The sequence below is a fragment of the Empidonax traillii genome, unplaced genomic scaffold, assembly GCF_003031625.1.
Source record: "Empidonax traillii isolate 1590-97213 ecotype Southwest subspecies unplaced genomic scaffold, ASM303162v1 scaffold701:size746704, whole genome shotgun sequence".
Taxonomy (NCBI): domain Eukaryota; kingdom Metazoa; phylum Chordata; class Aves; order Passeriformes; family Tyrannidae; genus Empidonax; species Empidonax traillii.
In genome coordinates, this window is record NW_020955894.1 from 493,244 (window position 1) to 516,642 (window position 23,399).

The following is a 23,399-nucleotide window of genomic DNA, read 5'->3' on the forward strand; positions in this document are numbered from 1 at the left end:
AGTGGCTCAAACCTCCCCTTAGAAGATCTTTTAGCTTTGAAAGCCAAAAGAAACGGTGATTACTATTGCATGAATGTAGCTCTTCAGTCAGTTGTGTATCCGCCTCAGAGGAGCTTCAGCCAAAACATATTTAATTTATGAAAACTGTAGCAACATCCAGATACACACTGTCATGCCGTCTCACTCCTATCCATCAGCACGACTGGAAGTTAGGCTGGTGTTACAGAGATGAAGTTTCCTTTCAGCCTTTAACTACTGGAGCAGCTGAGGCTACCTACAACCATGAGAGAATGTAGATACTGGAAAGTCGTCTACTACCATTTGGAAGGCCAGAATTCCTGCTGTTGTGTTTCTTTTAATGACAGCTGCTTGCTTCAGTGAAGCACTTTAGGAAGTCCCTCTCCTGTTTTTCAAAGCCTGTAATTGCCCATCAGAGTGCAGCAAGGGATTCTTTTTTTTTTTTTTTTACTTTTTTCTTTTTTAAAGATTACACCAGCATTATGAAACTCTGCTCACAGCTGCCCCTAAATTCCCAGGATTACTGTTTTGAAACATAACCATGCATATAGTCAGCAGTTCTAAGTTTATTCTTAATCGTAACTTCCATTTTACATCTGTGTAATTTTATAAACAAATTACAGAACATTTGTTCTCATTATTACAATATTAAAATAACTGCTAGTTGAATGCACCCATTTTTATGCCTAGTCAAGCCTCTGCATGCTTCCAATATAGACCTGCAAATCATTTTCAGAGGTATGTGCAGGGAAGACTCATGTCATGGAATATTAAAAATTCTGACAAATTCCACCCCCTACTCAGCTCTTGGGATGGCTCAAAGATATAAGGAGAGGCAAATAAGATGTTCATGTTATGAAAAAGTGCCACTGCAGGGAACAGTATTAAAATGTTAAATGTGTTAAAATAAACTTACACCTAACACGTGGAAAAAGAATTCAGCTGAAAAGAGCCCATCAAGAAAGTGAAAAGTAAGGGGGTTTTGTGTTTAATTTTTAGCTTCCTTGAGAAAGAGAGCTGTAAATTGGAGGGAAATGGAAAAGAGAAGTAATTTTCAAGTTTCCCTTCAACTCAAGCACCCAATGCCATGTAGCTGGAAGATCAAACTTAACCTCTGTGCCTAGAAAGAGCAGAAAAGGACTGGTGCTGTAAAATTCATCCTTAAGCAACTTCCTAAGTGAAGAAACCCTTAAGAAATTATGAATTTGAAGTGGTAGTCCCAATATCTGCCAGAAAGAACTCTCCTTCTTCATTACACCTACACTGCTGTCCATCATTCCGCACACCCACCCGCAAAGCACCAGCTGGAACCGACACACCTGAAAAACGCAGTTTTACCAACAGGATCCTCACTGACCAAAAAAAGTCTAAGTTTCCTTTGAGATCCTCCTCATGTCTCTGGTACCTGCTCACCAAAAATTAGGAGCAGAAATGCATAGGGAAGGTGAGTTTGTGCTGGTAAGAGAAAAGCACAAGCCAGAAAACCCAAGTGAAAACCAAACTGTTCAAACCTTACAGAAATGATACCTCCAAAACCTTTATAACCACAGAGGAGTCCTTTTAACCAGATGACATCTGTGGCATGTTCTATCCACAGACTAAGCCCAACCACCTCAAGATCAGAAGAGCAGTGGAAGAGAAAAAAAGGGTAGAGCATAAGTGCATGTGAGATAAATTTAACTGTATTATTACTACTATAGGTATTTTTTTTCTCTGTGTAGAAGTATTCTTTTCCTGTAATAATTAGATCTGGGCTAAGAATGACTTTTGGACTAGACTGTAAAGATTTTGGTTATTCAACTGAATATTCAGTTGTTCAGTTTTCAATACAGTAAGGTTTGGCTTTATTACAAAGTGTTTCATCTTTTCTCATTAACAAGGTCAAGTGCAACCCTGGCACTTAATTAACAGCTTTTTCAGTGTCCAACCTGTTTGTCATTTAGGACCATTCCTCCTTGCCAACCAATGCATTTAATATGGACTCCTTTTTATAGTAAAACCTTTTATATTTCCACTTAAATGTTTTTTCTTCTAGGTAACAGCACTTCAATTCCTTTGGCCTTTGAGAGTCACACCACCAAACTAATTCGTTCAGCTTAGGTTCCTTTTACGTTCAAATTTTTTCAAATTTCTATTTTATGTTTCTTCTTGTAGAGAAAGACACCTCAACTCCTCTGCCCTTTCTTTAGGAGAGTAACTACCCACATTCTTCTTGAATTGTTGTGGTCAGACGAGGGTATTTAAGGCTGCAGCCTTTCAGGGCTGAGTGACACAAATTCCACTGCTTTTTATTGTTTACAGAAAACACTCCAGCTGATGATTCTCTTTGTTTGTTTTTTCCTGCCATACTGTTGCCCAGCAATCAATTCCGCATCCTGTGCCTGTTCTCAGCACTGAGCTCCACGTTTATTTCCACACCTCTTCTCCCACTCCTCTCCAATTCATAAAGATCATTTTGAATTCCAGCCCTGCCCTTGTACATCTTTGGGTCACCTGCAGAATTAATAAACTCACTTTACATCTCTTCATGCAAATAGAGAACAATTCCAGATGATCTGCTGGAGACAGGGTGCAACAAAAGGTTTATCACCAAGTTCATTTCCACTTGTGTGGGATCCAACCGCGATCAACAGTGAAGTTACACACTATAAAATGGAGCAAGTAAACCATGAAAAATAATTTATTGCACTAATTTTCAGCAGTCAGTAACCTTAATTTTACATTCAGAGATAAAAGATTACAAGCATGTCTTATATGGGCAGATGCTTTGTGAGCTGTTCTTTTAACAGTCTCAGCTAAAACCATCACTGCAGATCAACACAAGTTCCAAGTGACAACTCACATGTACAAGCTAAATATGACAAGCCACCACCTTCTCTTTCCATCTCAGACAGGACACAGCTACCTTGCCTCCCACAAGAAACATTCACCAGATGAATAAAGGTACCAGGTGGTGTGCCATGAGACAACTAAAGCATCCCAGTCACTACCAGTATTCCAGCATCACCTGCAGTTCTGGTCCCAGACACTTCTTGTATGTCCAGAACAAGCACCTGGTGTTACCTCTGACATTTACATTTTGTCACTAAAATCATCATTAGTGCTTCTCTGACTGGATCCTCTAACGTCTTCTTTTCCTCTTGGGGAGAGATACTTCTGAAATGAAATAGAGAGAGGTTTTTTTTGAAAAGCTTTTCAATCTGTCTTCCCTCATGCGAATTGTTCAAATAGAATTAATTTTATCCAGCAAAGGAAATTAATTAGATGAGCTCTTGAGATCTCCTCCCAATTCCTCTACCAAAGTTTTTTTAAATATGAAAAAAAAAAAAATCTTTCTAGATCCTACAGCAAACTATCATTCAAAATATCAATTAAAATGCCACTGACGAATACTGTACTTCAAAACTTATTCAGTCTTGAGAGCTCTCTGCTCCTCATGAACCCCCTTTAAGACTTTGCTATGAAGTTGACAAACGGAATAATCACAAAAATTAAGCAAAAAATATCTGAAGAGACTGCTTATGAGTATTTTTAATGCTTTAGAATTTACTGGAAAATTCTGAGAAATGCAGGATGTCCCTGATTCAGAAAGAAACATTTTATCCACAAGAACTGGACAAATGAAGGAAAAGTCAATAAAGTACAATATTAAATGCACCACTATGGCTTCAATCTGACCATTTAAAATTGAATGAATTCCTACAACTAAAAGTCATCAGAGAATGTAATGTCCCTTCAACACTAAAAGATGCTCTTTTGATTTTAAAAAGAGCGAATATAAACATTCTACCTCACTACAGATGCATTTTAATAGTTATCCTTCCATTACATACAATTTTGGATACCAAATTAACTCAAAAAGATACACTCCTCACACTCACCTATGTCATTAAAGCTTTCCAGAAGTTGTACTTAATCCTTTACTCCCCCTTTTTAAGCAACTTAATTAAATCCTCCTCTTTCAGGTTAAGAACCAGTACCTCCAGTCTGTCAAGTCTGCCTTCCACTGTGTAAGCAAGACCCATCAGCTCTGAAGTTGCTAGGACTGCCAGTGGAAATCCTGCCTTTAGCTGGCCAGCTCCACTCCCAGGAACACATCCTGTGTTTGAGACATGGCAGCCAAGCAGTTCCCTGGGCTCTTCCCTGGGCACAGCTAAATAAGCCACCTCAGGATAAAAGAGGATGCAATTTTCTTTGCACTGTGCCTGTTCCATGGTGCTTATGTTCTCCTCAGGCAACAGAGAACAGACCCTGAAAGCTTCTGAGTTGCAGAGTGGTCCAAGATCATCCAACATCTCAACTTGATGCTTCTGTAGAGCAACTCCAGCTTCGAGCAATCTGCTTTATCACTGCTTCCAAATTAAAATTACATTATTTCCAGTAACCTGAGTCATCCACTCCTCTGCTGCAGTTCCGAGTCCTCCCTCAGTGATGTCAGACAACTTCCAGTACAGCAGAGGATGCTTTTCCTGTACATGTGTACTGGAACTCAATCCCTGAAACATTGCCCAGCTGAAACTAAGGCTAGAGGGGAACCTTCTACGTCCCCTCAATGAAAGTGAAGGCAGCAAGGGCTATTCTTACCTCATCTTACCTCCCAGATCTACTAGAACAAGCATCTTCGGTAAGGAGGTGAATGACTCCCCTCCTCCCCAAAAAAATCACTTTTCCCTACAAAAGGGAACTCTTCAAGCCAGACTTGTATTACAGAAGAGTGAGATTCCTTTTAACTGGACCAATTTTAACTCTGAACACGCTATAACAAAATAGTGTGGAAAAACATGACTGTACTTTGCCACGGTGTGCTCTTAAGAAAGTTTCAAATCAGAGTTTTAATTTTCTTACAACAATTAACGGGCTAAAAACTTCAGCTTTAGCTAAAACTTAGCTAAAATCTCAGCTTTTTCAAAGCAACAAGGCATGATCCAAAATATCAGCTTTAATTTCAGCAAAATGCCTAAGAGAGCTATTAAAAAACAAGCCCCTGGTTTGTTAGAATTCCAGTAATTGTACCTTCTTCATCTGAGGTCTCCTCCATGATTACTGGCATCCCGATGTGCTGATTCGCAGTTTCCTTTGCCACTTCCATTTCACCTGCAGACAGATTTGGAGGAAAAACTTTTGGTCAGTTTGGTTTGGGTTTTTTTTTTTTTTTTTTTGGCTTCTACATCCCTGGTCCAGCAGTTGAAAGACTGTTCACTTGCTGCTCTCTTCACATCCTAGTCAGATGCTGTAGAGAAACCAACATTTCACAGTACCTTCAGAGCAGCTCAGTAAAGAAACCGTCAATAACAGGTGATTAACACTGCCAATTTAAAACAAATTAATCACCAACTTAGTCCAGTGTGGTAGTTCAAAATACCCTTATTCCTCCTCAACACTTCATCTGCTCTTTTAAAGTCAAACAAAGGCAACACTGCCTAATGCTCATCTCTGAGGAGGGGTTAATTTTGTCAGTAACCTTTTTTCCCGCAGAAGCAAGTCAGAAAACAGAGTTTGGAACTTCAAAATTAAGATTCCTGTCTTCAAAATAAAGACAATTCAAAACTAGTTTTCTGTTTTATTTCACTTAACAAATAATAAGTAAACAAAAATCTTGCAAAGCAACTTGTATAATTTTAAAAGCTGGATATCAGAAAGGCAATTCCCTTGGGAAAAGTAATTTCCCATGTGTTCCACTGACCCACGGCTGCCTCTCTGCTAGCAAAACAATGGATAAAATTTTGCAGTCTCTCCAGGTTCATGGATGCAATGGAGAAATACCTCTGACTTCTGGAGAACCTCTTCTCCTTGCTGGCTGTGCTCTCCTACTGGTTTTTCTACTTCGGCCCGGGGACTTCCCCGCTTCAGAAGATTCTAACTGCACTTGGCGATGTCTTCTGGATTTGGAAGCCTAGAACCCAAACATATGCAGGACACAAAAAAAGCTGAACTTCTACAGCCAGATATTGCTGTATGTCTCTTAAAAAGCAGCAAGGACCAGAGCACTGAATTCCATGTCATGGTGGAGAAGGGGAGAGAAAGAGGGAGGGGGGATTCCCACCAGCTGCTGTTCTTCGCTTTAACAGGGCAATGCCCTTTTTTTGATTTAATGGGTGCATAACCCAAAATGCAGATAATGAAACACCAATTCCCAAACCATCCTCTGTTACTGCCAAACTACACAAGGTCACTGCTGCACCATAAAGCCTCCTTACCACCACATTTTACTTAGATGCCTAGAAAACACTATCACTGCATATTCATTAAAGTCTGGACTGCTTATACAATCCAGAGCTCTGTTTTATTTAATACCACATTTTTCAATATGAGATTTTAATAAACAGAGGAAGTTGTAATGTTTCTCATAGGCCTGCTAAAAAAATTCCAAATCAACAATTTATTTTAAAGTAGTAGTTATTCAAACAGTGTTTCCCAGAACTTGCAATTGACTTTAAACTCCCAAGTTCCATTTTCACAGGCACCTTCAGAGATTCTATCTAAGACCCAAGGAATCTGAGCAATTAAACCTGCAAGTATTTTTATTCCATCTCCTTAAAATTCCATCTACCTTAACAGTGCATAGACATTAAAAGATATCTTGTAAATTAAAATCCCCACAAGCACAGGCCTTATCTGCACTCTTCCATAAACCTAACAAGAATAATAAGAGGCTTGAGTTTCCCCACTGTGTCAGGAAAACTAGAACATTCAAAGGTTGAATTACAGAGTGCAATTTTAACTCATTCCTTTCTGACCCAGCATTTACATTAAAGTGGTACTTAAAGCTGTTCTATAAAAATAAATACATCTCTATCACTAAATTTTATACCTACCTCAGCAACTGCAGAGTAAGATCTGTATTTGATTCTGGCCAGGGCACTTGCTCTTTCAGAGCCCTGCAAAGAAACAAGAGTCCAGTCAGAAAAAGTTTTCTTATTCTCTTTTAGCAGTACTGAAATGCAATATCGTATCAGTCAATCACTTCAGCAATATCTCACTACAGCTATAACTCTAGAATTAGTTCTACATAATTAGAATGCTGCCAAACTGTTACTTAGGGAAAAAAAAAAAAGTTCAAATTCCATTAAAAAGGTGGAGCATAATTTTTGTTGCCTTCACTGTTTCAAAGCCCAGGATGAGAAAACCAAATTTGAAACTTCACATCTTAATCAAATTCAAAGTTGAAATAAGCAGAAAAGTACAACATGAAACAATTTTGTAGCACAAAAAAAATGGATGTTGCATTTAGTTGAAATTCCAGAAGGAAGTATTATGGAGTTTGGCTCAGAAAATACAGCTCTTTTCGTTCCTTACCTGAGAAAGACTTTTTATTATCAGCATTTAAGAGCTATCATAGCAATAAATGCTCACAGCTCCTCAGAAAACAACATGATTTAAATCAAAACCAAACAAGCAAACAAGAAAAACCAACCAGCCCCACTAGCTGTCCTTAGAACTTACTATGACACTGTCAAGCCTTGACCTACACTGCTTAACCTTTGATCTGAAGTCAAAAAATGAACAGATTCAGCCTGTGTAACGCAGCAAACTAGTTGAGCTTTCTTACCTCTGACTGCAGCAAAGTCTCATCTTCCTTTTTATTTTCTGTTTCATCAGTTTCTTTAGCATTTAGGAATAATTTCTGGGTGGAAAAAAAAAAAAAGCATTTGTCTTTAAACATCTGTCATATACAAGACAGTCAAAATACAAGAACCGTAAAAACCAAAACAAGTATTTACACACATGCACATTTTCTTCACTGATCTTACACAGTGGCCTTTCTTTAATCCAAGAATAAGTGTTACAGAGGTATTTCATGAGGTCAGTCTAATACTGCCCATGAGTCACACCTTCAGGGATTCCCTCTCAGCAAAGGTTATGGTACCACAGAGGCAGCACCACATACAAGTCCTTTCCTCCACACCATATCTCTGCCTCAGGCTTTACACATTCCACGTCTTCAGTTAAGTTCCTTCTACTTCAGTCTGGGATTTACAAGCTTAGAGGGAATCACACCAAGAAAGCCAGTTGCTTAGCCAATCTGCTAAGTTGCCTCAGCACAATGGTTGATATTACCCACCATTCTGTTCTGCTGCCATTCCTGATGTTCCAAGGTTATGTCTTTAAGAGTAACTACAAAGTCATCTTTTATCAGGCTCAGGGCCTTGTCTGGCTGGGACTTGTCAGCTGAAATGATGCACTTCATTTTCTGATAGTGGTCATGAATATTCATCAGTTCCTAAAATAAATTTAAAAAAAGGTTCTTTTCGAGAAAAAAAAAATTATTACATCAATAAAGCAATATCAGTCTTCAATGTACAAAACCAGGGCTACACAAACCATTCTAACTGAACCAGGAGGAGTGATACAGATTCTGTTTAGATTAGATGACTTTCAGAGAGCCAAGCAATCCTGCTACCTAGCACTGACACACCAAATAAGAAAAAGAAGAAAGAGTATTTTGCATTATTTAAACTATGAAGGTTACTCAGGATCAGTATCCACAGAGGTCTCATCTGATACGATGGCTTATTTTCATCTCTTCGGAGGAAGCATTTTACTTCACAGATTTTTGTAACACTGCTGATGATACACATTTGCCAGCAACCCAAGAACCTATACTTAGCTTGAATTACCGCATTTTTAATAAAATGTATTATATATTAAACAAAACCAAGATTTGAAAAGGAGAAATAAAGGTTAGAGAAGCCTACGAACCTGCAGGATAAGTAAATTCACATTATCACAAGTATCAAGTCTCCAACTGCAACCTGCAGACATATCAAACCAAACATGCTTCCCCACATTGTCCAATTTTCTTTAAGTGACAATTAACCATTTACACCCTTCCCCTTCTACACCTTACTGAGGTAAACCCACAAAACATTAGAGCATATTTCAGTACTGAGAAAAGGTACCACAATTCTGCCAAACTAAATGCCACGTTTCTGAGTGTTCAGTAAAATCACCCTAGTGTGAATTCCATAAGAGACTTAAAAAGGACAAGACTGTGCTGATTAGAGAAGTTACAGCTCTTGGACAACAGAAAAATAAAAACAAAACAAACCCCAGTGGTTAATCTGTAGCTTTAAAGTTTCTGTACCTCCAAAACATCATTAGTGATGAGGCTGTTTACTCTGTTACTTGGGTCCTTAAACTCTTCTTTAAATTCATTTTCCTCAATCTTCTTCTTAGTTCTGTAGTTCAGCTAAATCAAGAGAAAATGTTTGTAACCTAAAAGCAAACTTAAAATGGCACCTCCTCTTAAGAATTCCTACTGCATATTCAACAATCAGGAGATGCTGAAAGGCATAAAACCATCTCAGCATCAACAGCACAGAGCTTTGCTGTCACAGTGCTCAGAGTCAGCACTTCTCACAAATTATTCCCTAATCAAGAATTTAATCCAGCACCCAGACTCATTTCCACAATTGATAACACATCTCAAAACCAATAAGAACATTTAATACTGAAAAAAATATTTTCAGGTGAGAAGCATTCAAACATCCTCTAAGCTTTACATCACATGATACTTCAACACAGGCTCAAGGCTAAACCAACCACGAGTGCTGGTGAACTGTTAGCCACCGAAAGATAAGGATATTTTACTTTAAAATGTAAGTCTTTAATGCAGTAACTCACTAGCTTTGGCATTGCTGTGAAATGGAATGCTCTGGCTAGTCTCAGTTTCCTGAAGATATATGCTGCATCATAATGCTGCGAGTCTATCAGATCCTGCTGAAATTTCTGGATTTCAGGCCAGTCCTTGAGTGCAATTCTGATCTGCAACAAAGCAGTTACACAGTGTTACGCCAACCTGCATATTTCAGCAAACAAAAATTAATTCAGCTGGCTACTGTGTTCACGTTCTACAGCAGACAATGCTTGCATGTGTAGGGTGTAGCCCGACACGTGACCACAGAACTAGATTTTATGCAGATGAGCTCATTATACTGTCAGGTTAAATCTTCTCACTGCAGCTTTCTTTGATGGTGACATGGAACACAAGTCCTTTCTGACATTTGAAAACATTGATTCTTCACATTCTGAAGTGTGTGAAATAGTCTGCACCGAGGAGACTCCATTCACTAGTGATCAGGAAACTACTCATATCAGGATGTGCTGCCAACTGAAATGCTCATAAAAACTCCTTGTTTTCTTCCTTTCTCTCTTGTCACATCTACTCTGCCACCTCATTTTCCCTCTACCCAAGTTAATTTCCTTAATAACTCATGTACTTTCTTACAGTTGCTCTATAAGCAGTGGCTTTAAAATTGCCTAAACTCATTTCCATAAAAGGTAGTGATTTCTCTGAAGTCAAGATATGAGACATCATGGCATCATTGTAGACTACTCCAAATTCAGTTTGTTATTTTAAGAATTTGGACTCCCCTGTGCATATGCACACAACACACATCACACAGTTCCCAAGTAAACCACTTCTCCTTGCACTGAGTTTCCAAGCCCTTCAGATACTGGTCTCCTATCCTAAAGGCACTCAGGAGGCACGTCATTCAGGCATGCACCTTCCCAACCTATTTGTGAATTTCACTTCTGGTTAATGGGAACTGGAAATAATTCAGCCACTCTTCATCCTGTTGGAATTTTAAGGACTAACTGAACCTATAATGTAGCTCACCCTACAGCTGATGAGCACATTGTCTGTTCCTACCTTTTCCAATGGAACCATCTGGTTTTAAGTACTTTTATTTTAAGAAAACGAGAGGAAATGCCCTAACCGTTTATGATGACAGAGCAGGCAGCAGTACACCACATATCTTACATCTGGTATCTGCTGAGAATAAAACCTCAAGAACAACTACCTTTTGTTTTGGCCGACAAAGCTGGGTATTATAGAGCCCATACAAAAGGTACAGAGCACCGACTCGGATCTGGAAGGCATATGGGGGCAAGAAGTACTGCTGGGCCAGTTCTAGAGTCTTCTTTGTGAGCTTGTTCCTCTCCAAGGCTCTTATTCTGCCACTAAAGCAAACAAACAAACAAAAAAAAGCAGCACGTAAAGCAAGCAAATATAAAACTGCAGGCTTTACAAGTTCCATAATGCAGAAACAAGTTTTAGTTATTTTAAAAGAATAGAATCATTGAATGTTCTGAGTTGAGAGGGATCCACAAGGATCATCGAGTCCAACTCCTGGCCGTGCACGGGACATCCCCAAGATCACAACACGGGCATATGGTCATAGGGCCCAAGTTCTGGGGAGCCTTTAAGACAGACTTCAAGCTTTCACATATTAAATTGTCTGTATTACATGAGGCACAAATCGAAAAATGCAATGTCCCGCAGCCACATTTTTTAATATCATGAGAATTGCATCCATCTCCCGGAGGAGTCAGCTCTCGCATCACACGCATTACCAATGCACGAAATAGACTGAACTAAAAATCGTTTTCCAGTATTACACAGGGCCCGATGCTCCCCCGTGCCACTTACTCAGACCCCAGGCAGGCAAACCTCCCCCAGAGTTAGGTAGGCCTGAGAAGGGAACACGGCTCACCCACACCCCCCTTTGCGGCTAGGGAAGCCCAGCAGCGGGGGGGCTGCGGGCTTTGGGATGCGGGGAGGGATGCGGGGGGCCGGCACCACTCACTAGAACACGGTGTGGAAGCGGCGCTCCCGCCACAGCTCGGCGAAGCGCTCGAAGCGGACGGTGTCGGCCTGCTGGAAGGCGCCGAGCAGCTCCTCGCAGTCCGTCTGCAGCCCCGGCACGGCGCTCATCCTGCCGCCGGCACCGCGCTCCTCACCCCACCACACTCATCCCGCCGCTCCCGTCCCGCCGCTCCATCACATCCCCGCACATCCGCCCCGCAACATCCCCGCGGCGCCTGCGCTGCGCCTGCGCACCGCCCGTGCCGGGAGGAGCCGGGAAGTACCGGGAAGTGCCGGGAGGAGCCGCCGCGGCTGCTCCGGGAGGGAGCGGGGCTGGGGCAGTGGGGCTGCCCTGACCCCCCTGTGCTCCCGCCGCGCTCCAGTCCCCGCGCCCCGTGTGGGGCGAGTCCCGGTGGGGGCTGTCGGGGCTGGGCACTCGCTCCCCGCGCCCCGGGCTCTGCCCCGCTCGCCCCCGCCTCGGAGGGCGAGCCCGGTCCGCAGACACAAATCCCTTCCGAGTAGCGCATCCCTAGCCGGTCCCGGCGAGCGGAGGATGCTTCAGGCGGGAGGGAGCGGCGAAGGGTCCGCTCGGGCAGGCGCCGCTGTACCACAGCCCCGGGGATGCTCCTGAGCCTCGGGGCTTCAGCGCCCCCCGTTTCAGTCCCGGCAGGAGCACCCAGCACCGACGGGCTGCGACCCGACGGGCTTGGGAGCAGTGGGTTCCCCAGGGAAAAGGCCCCTCGAGCCGCGCAGCCGTGGGGACGTGACTCGCCGCCACGCTCCGACCGGCGGTGCCCGCCAAGGGCCACCGGTCCCTGCGCTGCCCCCCCGCCATCCCCCGGCTCTCGGGCGGGGGGAGGAGGGTTGCTCGTCGGCCGCCCCGTCCCAAAAACCCCTCCGGGCAGCGGGGCCCGGCGGCTGCGGGAAAGCCCCGTTTCCGCCTGAGCGAGCGCGACAGGCAGAGGGGACGAGCCGGCGGCCGCCCCCCCGAGCGGAGGGATGCGATGCGATGCGATGCGATGCCGTGCCCTGCCCCGCCGTGCCGTGCCGGGCGCTCCCCGCATGCACGGCCACACGTAGGCGGCCCGGGCAGCGGGGCGGGCGGGGAGGGGGCCGCGGCTGCCGAGCCGCACGTAGGGTGGGTGGGTGCGGCCTCGCCGGCGGCGCGGAGAGGGCGGAGGGGGCTCCGCTGCCCGCGCTGCCCCGCGCACCGAGGGGCTGAGCGGACACCGAGAGGAGCCCCGGCGCCGGAGCGAGCCCCGAGCCCCCGTGAGTACGGACCCGGCGAGCAGCGGGCACTGCTCGGGCGGTGGTGGGGTGGCTCCTGCGGGAGCCGGGGTTGGTGCCCGGGATGCTCCGCAGCCCTCCGGAGGTTCCCAAGAAGGTTTTTAGGGACGAGGCTCAGGTTTCGAGGCGGCGTTGCGGTGATCGCCCTTGTGGTCGGGGCTGGGCTGCGGGCAGGCTGCGGGCAGGCTGCGGGTTGCGGGAAGCGGGGATGGGCAGCGGCACCTGCGCCGGGAGCGGTCCCCAGGCTTGGCAGGAGAGCATCCAAGTGCCTCTGCACCCTGGGGGATACGGGGATGTGTTCTCGGCTGGTGGGAGATCGCCCCTGCACGAGGGGATTCTTAACGGCTGAGAAACAGCATGCAGGGAAAGTGTGGAATAAGCATGGGATGGAGCGTGTTGAGCGTGTTGTGCCTTTGGGATATTTAAAACCTGCAGGAGTTTTGCCCAGCGACCAGGTTAAAAATTCACACTTCGCTCTCTCAAATAGCAAAATGACTGTTAAATTCTGCTGGCTGCGGTGCCGTGGTTTCTCCAGTTCATCGTTAGCATCAACTAATTGATCCAAAGGTCGAGGCACATCAAGCTGTCAGCTCCTACAGTGACAGGAGCTTCCACAGAGTGCTTCAGGCACGCAAGCATCTTTCCATATACATTGTATTTCCCAAAAGGTTGCTGGAATCCAACCTTTAGCAGTCGTTATTAGGAGATGAATGGCCATCGGGTGAACAGCTGTTGTCTGTGAGCACCACTGGTTGCCAGTGTCATTGATTATAGGAAGAGGAGCATTCTCAGAGTTGTTGCATATGAACTGGACAGGTTTTATCAGCTGCAGGAGAAGAGCTGCACCTGCTGAGGTTTGAGTTCCATTTCGGGGGGTTTTTTTTTGGTCCAAAAAGACATTTTCACCTTATCATTTGGATTCACATTTGGGGATGTAGGGCAGTGTCCTCATTCATCCAGTACATGACCCTGACTTCAACAGATTGTACTGATTTTAAAACAGAATGCCAACACTGTTGGGAAAACATATAATGTGCTCCCCCCTCAGTGGATTTAAGGATTCAAAGCACAAGTTAAGTTAAAATTGACACATCATGGGGCGAGTTCATCCTTACATACAGCTCAAGCCAAGCCCTATTTAGTTAAAGGAGTTATCCCTTAATTTGATGGGAGCGGAGGAGCCTGGCTTGGGAGTGATGCTGAATTTGTAGAGCTCGAGTGTGTTTTCTGATTTTTGTATTTTAAGCATGCAATGAGTGGGAGGATTTCTCAGGGATGGCGTTTCAAGAAACACTATATGGAATTTTTACTTTTTTCCCTAAGGCAGATGGGGCTGTGTGTTGTGATACTTTAATCGTGTCAGATGATGCAAGATGTAGTGAGGATGAGGCTATTGTGCCCGTGTTAACATGTGCTAAATCTTCCCTCGCAGAAAGTTTAGGTACACTGTAAAAAATTAAAATGCAGAGGAATAAAACCAAGTAACAGGGCCTCTTCGTATAATGCCCCTTGTGTGGGATATAAAGTTAAACACAGTATCAATTTTTAGACTAATTAATACTCTACTCTTCTTCATAAACTGTGTGTTTTCAGTGCTCCTTCAGATTTTTCATTACTACATTTCAATTCTTAATTGATACCTTCCAAACTAAAGAAAAAAAATTATAAAAATTTAGATGATTTAAGGAAGAGTGTGCTGGTTACTGTATCTTCTTCATATTCCTATTTAACTCCTAAACAAAAGGATAAAATCTTGTTTGACCTATTAATTCCTAGTTTTTAACTTGCAAGTTAAAAGCCATTTATCCTCCATAGATATAAATAATGGGGTTTTCCAGGTGCACACAGCACAACCCCCTTTCTTTTTTAATACCTTATATGATTGTTTTATTGTATTAGAACACACTTGCAAATTGAAAACATGAAAGCAAGCCAAGTTTTCATCAATTTTCATGAAAGTAAATCATGACTGTATTTTATTAATTAGCATATTCCACCTTCTGTACGTGCAAATGCACTAATAACAGATAACAGGATCATACTCTACTGTGACAGCACTCCCTTCTGCTTTCAGACTTCTCAACCAAGCAAAAACATTGCAAAATCTTTTTAGTCTGTGCAGTGGGAAGTGGTACTGATTTTAACAGGACCACAGGAGTCACAAGTCCTTGTCAAGTTATTTGCATGTACCGACAGCAGCTGAAATCACCTGTAGACATGACGGCAGGTTCAAGTGGGTTTCTGTTTTGATACTAAGGGTGTTCTTCATGTCATTACTCAAAGAGGTCTCATAAAACATTCTCTGCCCCTCTGGCTCTGTATCTGTTGCTCGCTTGCTCTCTCTCTATGGTTCTCCACGGGGAAAAACCTACACCATCCCTTATGTCCAAACCTGTTAAATTCTATGTTTGACCCCTTTTGTTCATGCACGCGGTCTGCTTAATTCAGGTGGGATAACCACCCGTCTAAGGTGAACAGGATTCAGCTTATATACAAATATCATGTTGATATTGTATTCAATATAAAATACATGAATGCTTTTGGGAAAGCGACCACATGTCTGTTTGGTGCCCAGTTTTCTGACAGTAGTCAGTAAGATCTCAACCTGCAAGGAGTTTCAGTTATTTATGTGCAGCGGTTATTTAGTTCATTTTAAAGTGGGCTGCCACCTCCATCTTTTACTACAAGGTAAAGGGACAAACAGAAAGATCACAGATGTCACAAATTAGAAACAAACCCTCTCTTTTATTGAATTTTATACCGTTACACAATCAAAAAGAAATACAGTCACAAGTACGTCAAAATGTTTCAAGAGAAATATCAATTGCAATACGTTGTACTTGGTTCCAAAAAAGAATTCCATTAAAATATACCACTTCTTCATGAGAGAATACTGCTATTATTCACAAAATCTACTGTACTGTATAAATCCAGTAGCAAACTCCTAAACTTTTTGGTAACTTGCTCAAGGTAAACAGGGAAGCAGAAGGTAAATGACAACTCATTTCTGGAATTTGGATCAAAAATCACTATTCCTCCAGAATGGAGCTTTCCAGGGAGTCAAGTGCCTAATGGCTAATAGTATTTTTAATGAAAGCTGAATACTCAATCATGTGAATTCCTATGAAAAAAATGGCCTTCCTACTCCTGGCCTGTGAAGTGTTTATTTTCATGCTGGACAATTACAGTTTCAACAATGTGCTTAAGTGCAGTGACATTTGAGTGAGATGTGTGCTCTGCTCAAGAGCAGCTCATCAGTGGGAATGGGAACAGATGGCTGACCTGGGGCATGTCCAGCCTGGCTGACAGCGGCAGGATGCTCCCAGCTCCCACTGCAAAAGGTTCACTCAGCAGTGTAACAGAGGAGAACACTTGCCAACAGATACTGGTGGAAGAGCCCATAGTTCTGCCTTTATCTACAATCGTTTAGCTGTTTAATTAAACAGCTCTTTAAATAATGAAAAATTACTATTAAATATGCAATAGTTTAACCTGTAATTATCAGACTTTTTTGACCCTATAGTTGTATTTCATTGCAAGCAGAGCTGATAATTTCATCCAAAATAAGCTCTAAAGTCTTTCAATTGTCACCAGTGCTATGTGTAAATTGTTCTGTGATTCTTTAATTCAGTAATTACTTTGTGAGAGTTTAATGTGTGTACACAGACACTCAGGGAAGGAAACTTTATAGTAAGTTGTTTCCATTTCACTCTAAGGTTTTCAAAGATCACCAAGGTCCAAGCCAGTTGCACCAGGCGAGAGGAAAGTATGTTAAAAAGGTGTACTTTGGACTCCAGGTGACCTTAATTTACTCAGTTTATTACACCCAAGATAAGTTACTGGACAGTAGATTTAAGCGACTGCTGGGAAGCCACAGTTGCTATTGCAACTACTTTCAGGTAAAGGAACAAAAAATATCATCATAAATACTAGTTTAAGAATTCCTTTACCTTTTAGCAAAATCATCACTGTTGACGATTAAAACATCAATTAGAATTCTTATGTAAAAATAGTAATTGTGCTGCGCCCTGAAGAAACCCTGGCTTGACTGCTGCTGTAGTCAGGAAAACCAGGAAGCTAACTTTGTTATTCTCAGTTTATCACTTCCACATAATCTAGCATGTTCTATATGCAGGAGGAAACACTGTATTTACCCACAGTTTCTTCTTAACTACTAATGACAAAGAATAAATCACAGAACCACAGAATGCTCTGGGTGTGAAGGGACCTTTAGACTCACTTAGTTCCAAGCCCCTGCCATGGGCAGGGGCACCTTCCACTGAACCAGGTTGCTACAAGGCCCATTCAACCTGGCCTTGGACACTGCCAGTGATGGGGCATCCACAGCTTCCTTGGGAAACCTGTGCCTCACCACCCTCACTGTCATGAATTTCCTCCTAATTTCTAACGTAGTGCCTCTCTACATTTAAAAAAGGCAGCAAGGCAGCAAAGAAAGTATTCAAAATCAATATGAAAACACTAAGGAAGCAATTTATTCTAGAAGCTTGTCCTCCAAAGAAGGTTTAGAATCAGACTGTGCGTTTCTGGAGTCTAAGGGGGAAAAAAAATGTAGTTTAACAGGGGAAAAACAAAAAGCTAGTAAAACAAAATCCCCAAAAAAGCAACTGAAAGGTGTACTTCTAGTTTGCAAACTGGCATCTGCATTTACCAAAGCTCTTGCAAGGCCTAGAGCAATTACTATCACTTTTCCTTGCCTTCTTCCCTGTCTCTAGGTCTGGTAAGTTTTTTGTTAGCTTGGGGCTTTTTTTCCCTAGAGTAAACCACAACAGCTACTGCAGTTCATCCCAGTAAACAAAATGCTGTGCCTTGTTACCGTGCACAGTAAAAAATGTGAGAGTTGGGAAGGTTCTTAGATGAAACATGTTAAATCCACAGCTGCTGTCACTAAGATCAGAGATAATCAAGGCAAGATTGGGTGGAGCTTTGAGCATCTTGGTCGAGTGGAAGGTGTCCCTGTCCATGATAGTACTGTTGGAATGAGATTATCTTTAAAGTCCCTTCCAACCAAAACAGTTCTGTGATTCCAGCAGGCTCACAACCACAAATCACGTGGGTCATTCCGTTTTCCTCCTCTTTTTAACATGGATTTTTCTCTACGAAAACTTAACTGCCCCCTTACACTGACGAGGAACTGACAGATCCAAGCAGGTCAGGTTCCTCCAAAATACGGTCAAGAGAGCAGCAGAACACCATCAAGCAGGATGGTGTGGCATTTCTCTTGGGAGATGCAAAGGGATAACCCACCCAGCCAGCTCAAAGCTTGTGAGGGCAGTAGAAAAAGCAAAACTCAGCTGCACTTTCACCTGCCTGCAAGACTCTACCCACTCTCTCTCCAAAGCACCACGTCAATCCGTGCAGAGCTAAGCAGGAGGGATGCCCCAACAGCAGGGGCTTTAGCCGGACTTCACTGTTTAAACTTTTTAACTGCTGATAGAGAAAGAAATGCCATGGAAACAATGCCAGCACAGAGACCCCACACAGCAGGCAGGCAGGAGCTCTGCTGCTTCCAGCCAGAGAACTTTTTGTAAGCCTTATAGGCTGCATTAAAAATCTGTACTATTCAGTGGCGGGTGTACGTAGTGAAAACATTCTCTGCAGGAAGATTCAGCTCCAGCTGAGTGCCCCTAAACGCTCTATCCTCTCTGTGCAACTTCTACTCCAAATTGTAACACGTGTGTAACCACCTGCTGCTGCCAATGCCTTGGACATCTTAGCATGCCTTGCTAAGAGTGTCCTTTTGGTTCAATTGTGGCAGTTTGCAAAGTGCATCTTTCAGTGACAAAGTCATTTTAGAGAACAAGTTAAGCTTATGTACTATTATACTGATTTCACAGCAGTGCAGTGAAACCAAAGTTTACAGCATTAAACCAAAGTAATTCCTGTGACACTCCACAGCTGATTGCTTACAGCACAGTAAGTTTTTTTTTAAAATAGTTTGGCAAATGCACAGAATATCTTGACCATATTTACACAATACAGGGTTATACCAGTAGCATCGTGTTTTATGACACCAAACTAAGGAAAATCATCGAGTCAACAGGACAAGAATGCAGAACAAGTTTTATCAAGTACCAGCTTAAATTTTTAATCACGGAGTTTTGCGATAAAAAACCCATCTTAGGTCGATTCACTCCAACAAATTTGACTTTTTTCCTGCTTTCCTGTGTTACCTTGATAAAGCTTCCAGAGACAAGCCTTTAAGCTGTTCATAAAGGTGAACCTTTTGCTCTAAAGTAACACAAATATGCTGCCTCCTTGCTTTCAAGTTTGCTCACTGGTGTGATAACAGACTGAGAAGTGTAACGTCTTTGGTGAGTGGTAGTACAACACTGTCTAGGAGCACTGAATAGGCCCAAATAATTAACGCAGAGATGTTACAATCAAAACAAGGAAGCAGTGATTTCCAATCAACTCTAAGTTAAAAAGGGAACACGGATGAACAATAACCACTAACAAAAATATAAATTATCTCATTTCTCTCAGATAACACACTCCCCAAGGGGGCCTGGTCCACATATAGTTTATTGATGTAAGAAAACAATACAGTTAGTGTTAGATCCAACCACAAAGAGCAAAAGAATGAGTGAATGAAGGTTTTGTACAGTACATATAGGAAAATAAGATGTTTGTGACAACTATATATTTCTAAATAAAAAGGCTTCTAAATATATTCAAGTTATTGAAATCTACATGAAAACATATGGATGTTAATAGCAACAAGGTGCATAAAACCAAAACATCAAAATATTGAGCAACTCAATGTTGTACTAGATAAAAGTTTGCTAACAATGCAAGATGTTTTACAATCTGCTTGAAATATCACCTATACCACACAGGGTAAGCTGAACATTTAGATTTAAGATCATACACAATATTAGCATTAACTTCAACAACTACAGGCAGGGATTTTTTTTTTTTTTTTAAGCTGGCAAAGTGACTACTTTAAGAACATCAAACTTTCTCTAAATTGAGAACATATCCAAATAAAATGCTGCTAGCCCTTTCCAGATAAACCCTTTCCTTTGACTAACCACACTCATTGAAGTCAAAAGCATAAGACAGCATTTAAGAACAATTTATATTACAACGTGACTAAAATAATGACATAATCCAGGTTTAAACATGTTTTCATAGGCAAACAAAAGATTCTTCTTAAAAACTAGTTTTTATAAATGCAGAATATATTGCATGAGGAACTGCTGGTATTTTTTAAGAAAATATATTGTGCGATTGTGGCTACAATGCACTGCTGCAAAGCATTGTTGTTTCTTATAAAAACTATTAAAATAAAAAACTTACTTGAACGTAAAGAGTAAGAGAGCACAAGTCTTCCAACTACCTATGGAAAGCAGCATGGAAGTATTGCCAGTTTTTCCTGTGTTGACATTTTACTAATGATAAGTTTTGGTGACCAACTCCCCAGCCAAAAAATAAATATATTTTTTTTTTAAATTAGGTGCATATTTCAAAGCTGCTATTGCAAGTGTGTTTTAAATGTAATGGACTTAAAAGTGTATGTACCAAAGAATTATAAAAATGCACTATAGTTTGAGTTATTGTTACATAAAGAACATATTAAAAAGACTGTCAAAATAAGTAGAAAGGGGATCAAAACTGAACTAACTGAATTAGTGCAGTACTGTAGCCAGGCTTCTAAAATCAGATATAGAAAATATAAATAGACTGCTTTAGGTGATGATTCACCAGTGTCCAAAAAAGGAACAAGTTTTGTGAAAGCTCAGTTAACTTGATCCAGAGCTCTGAGCAGTTCTTCCCCCTGTAGCAGGTTTCTGTTGCCTTGTATGGGAGCGTTTACTTCGCAGTCGTAACTCGTGAGTTGGGGGAGTCCACTCTCATCCATCGACTGCCCTAGAAGTTTACTTGCTATGTCTAAAGAGGGAGGGGAAGGAGAAAAAGTGCACTTTATTCACCATGCTTAACCTCTCCTCCAGGGCTGTTCATGGGGAGCTAAGTTTGGATAGTTTTGGCCACTCAGTTCTCTTTCACACAGTCCCCTCCACCCCCGCTGCCTGTTAAAGGAAGATACCAACCAGTTGATAGCAGAATGATTGTCTTTTGCTCCACTCCATTATGACCATTTGTTTTGCATCCCTTTACACGTTTCCAAGCAAGTGATGCATTTCCTCCACGGTCTCCTGTCTGCTGGAATAAAGACCCCTAGAAGGAAATAAAAGCAATCTTCTTTACTGAATACTGTATCTTTCCATCCCTCCACATCCCTCTGCCAAATTAACAGTTCCCATCACTAGTTACTAATGTAGGCATTGTTACAATTTGAAGTGGACTTTGTTCAGAACTTGGGGAGAAATACATTTACAAGCACACTAACCTTGAAAATTACTTAAATGAAAAGTGAATCAGATTTCAAGACCTTACTTCCCTTACAGAAAACAATTACTAAATCCTGGTTATCACCAGTTACCACGCTCATGATTAGCGTGTACATGTACACATACACACCCCTTTAATAAGCACTGCCCTGGTGTGAGTAAGCATCAGGTTTTCACTGGAGTCTCTAATGGTTTTCTACACTGGAATTAACAGTGTATAGACAGGAGATTCAGGAACCTCGGTAGGTCGATTCTATCTAAATTTAAGATGTGAATTCTGCTTGCACTCCAGTTATTGCCTTGTGGGGAATGCAGTCCTAAGCCAGTCTACTGCAGATATGGCTCCTTAGCATATTATTTTGACAGCAGCACAGAAGATACGGGTATTAGGAAGCTGAAAGGGCTTCATGTAATTAGGATAAGGAAGAAGCAGCTGCCACTGGAACAGATGGAAGGAAAAAATGCAGTCTTAGTATCAAGTTTCCTGGCAGAAATACTTGAATCTGCAAAGTTTGGTCTTGTTAGTACTACTGACTGCTGCAACAAGAGGAAAAGGTATTTCAGAACCCTGCCATTATAGTCAACACTTAAAACAGTAAAGAGCATAAGAGCACATTTTCAGATTACAAAACACCCATGCAAGTCAAAACAACAGATGTATAATAGAAGCTACAGTTTACTCAGAAGCTGCAGTTCATACTGAGGTCAGTCACCTACGTTGTTGCTGGTTCACTTTTTTTATTGTGAATGCAATCCAGCCCTCCATATTAAGGAAGGTACAGCTCATAACTGTTCCAGTGTAATGATTTAGAACATTATTTTATCATCAGACTATGACACACCTTGCCCTTGCCTAATTCTCCTGTTTCCTAGGAAGCTAAAATAGTGGAATCATAGAATAGATTGGGTTGGAAAGGACCTCCAAGATCATCAAGTCCGCTTGGTCTTCACTTATTTTGACTCTTTGCAAATACGTCCTGCTTCCCTAAAGCTAAGAAGTTGAGCCAAGTGTTTGTACAGTTCCAGAATAGCATGTGTCCTAAGCCTGGATTTAACATCATTTTTCTTGTGTGTGTGTGAAAGGCCTGTGTATCCCTCTCAGAAATCCATTCTGAAGAAGGAAGCCAAACAGCAAAAGCACTTTCTTAAAATAACATCAGTAAGACCCAGCTTCATGGAAACTCATCTTCTGAGAAGCCATCAAAATATTTACAACACTTTTGTCAGATACAGAAAAAAGGTTTAGCAAAGGATGAAGTCTGAACCTGTCAGCATTAAACTGGCAGTAGGCACAGATGACTGAGAACTGTTACAGCAGCTAATACTGAACTGCTTGTGTTTTGTGTATTTAATGACATCCCAAGCGGTTTTGAATATTTTGTCAGCCACACTGCAACAGCTGTAGCACCACTGCATGAGCAAAGGGCAGTGGAAGGCAACAAAATTTCTTGCAGAGCTATGAATTCTAACGGGGCTTCTGGAAGCAGCAGAACAACATGCATGAAAGTGCAAAGCATTTAGCAAATGAAAAAAAACCGCCTAATTATGATTTTACAAAAAGAAAAAAAAAAAAAAGAAGCGTTTGCCTCATAGTAAAATTGGACATCTAAAATCTTTCCCAGCTCTTTTAGAGGACAGCAATGATAAAGACAACATACAGCGATTTATCTCATGCCCAAAGCAGAATACTAGCACAGGAATAATGCATAGTTCAGAGGGAAAATAATCCTGCACTGTAAGACATGATGGGTGACTACAACTAGGAGATGGATGGGCAACTAGAGAAACAAAGAATCTCAAAGGCTACATTGCAGTAGAGGAAGTAGGACTTAACTGTGCAAAACTTAAGAAGGGGGAATTTGCAATGAAGGCAAGAAGAGAGAGAACAGTGTGCAATGGCAAAGCTCAAGGTTTCAAAAGACTTAGAACTGACAGTGAGAGACAAAGATTATGGAGACAACAATATCCCTGCAGAAAATAACAAGTTGGACAACCCCCAATTAAGTGACACAAATATAGGAATATCTAAAAAGTTTCTTTTGAATTAGGACAGATGATGATGACCTACTGCAAAATCACATACACTAATACTAGAGAGAGTGTGCATGGAAGAGAGTGGTAGTAATAGACAT

At 41.8% G+C, this 23,399-nt stretch overlaps 2 protein-coding genes across 3 annotated transcripts in view; both read right to left on the minus strand.

The window, feature by feature from the left end:
• Window positions 1–566: 566 nt before the first annotated feature.
• On the minus strand, window positions 567–11,814 carry SNAPC1 (small nuclear RNA activating complex polypeptide 1). Its single transcript, XM_027900053.1, has 10 exons — window positions 11,610–11,814; window positions 10,824–10,983; window positions 9,643–9,783; window positions 9,104–9,208; window positions 8,081–8,239; window positions 7,568–7,642; window positions 6,834–6,896; window positions 5,782–5,911; window positions 5,032–5,112; window positions 567–3,174 (listed from the first exon to the last, which is right to left on the minus strand). Exons 1-10 carry the CDS (start codon window positions 11,735–11,737, stop codon window positions 3,140–3,142), a joined length of 1,077 nt encoding a protein of 358 aa, XP_027755854.1. The 5' UTR covers window positions 11,738–11,814; the 3' UTR covers window positions 567–3,139.
• A 3,806-nt stretch (window positions 11,815–15,620) lies between these two features.
• The window catches only part of HIF1A (hypoxia inducible factor 1 subunit alpha), a 34,967-nt gene continuing 27,188 nt past the window's right edge, over window positions 15,621–23,399 (minus strand). The window contains exons 14-15 of one of the 2 annotated variants that reach the window (XM_027900047.1): window positions 20,968–21,094; window positions 15,621–20,806 (exon numbers count right to left, since the gene is read on the minus strand). In XM_027900047.1, coding sequence (XP_027755848.1) covers window positions 20,655–20,806; window positions 20,968–21,094 — 279 coding nt within the window. In that variant the 3' untranslated portion in view covers window positions 15,621–20,654. The remainder of the gene's footprint in view (window positions 20,807–20,967; window positions 21,095–23,399) is intronic. The other variant, XR_003573060.1, reaches the window with a different exon arrangement.

Excerpts from the sequence above, each read along its gene's own strand:
- SNAPC1 (XM_027900053.1), bottom strand. The coding sequence starts at position 11,737 with ATGAGCGCCGTGCCGGGGCTGCAGACGGACTGCGAGGAGCTGCTCGGC. Across the intron at positions 9,209-9,642 it reads TCACAGCAATGCCAAAGCTA|CTGAACTACAGAACTAAGAA; the intron begins GTGAGTTACTGC and ends CTCTTGATTTAG. Across the intron at positions 5,912-6,833 it reads CTTACTCTGCAGTTGCTGAG|GCTTCCAAATCCAGAAGACA; the intron begins GTAGGTATAAAA and ends TTTGGGTTCTAG.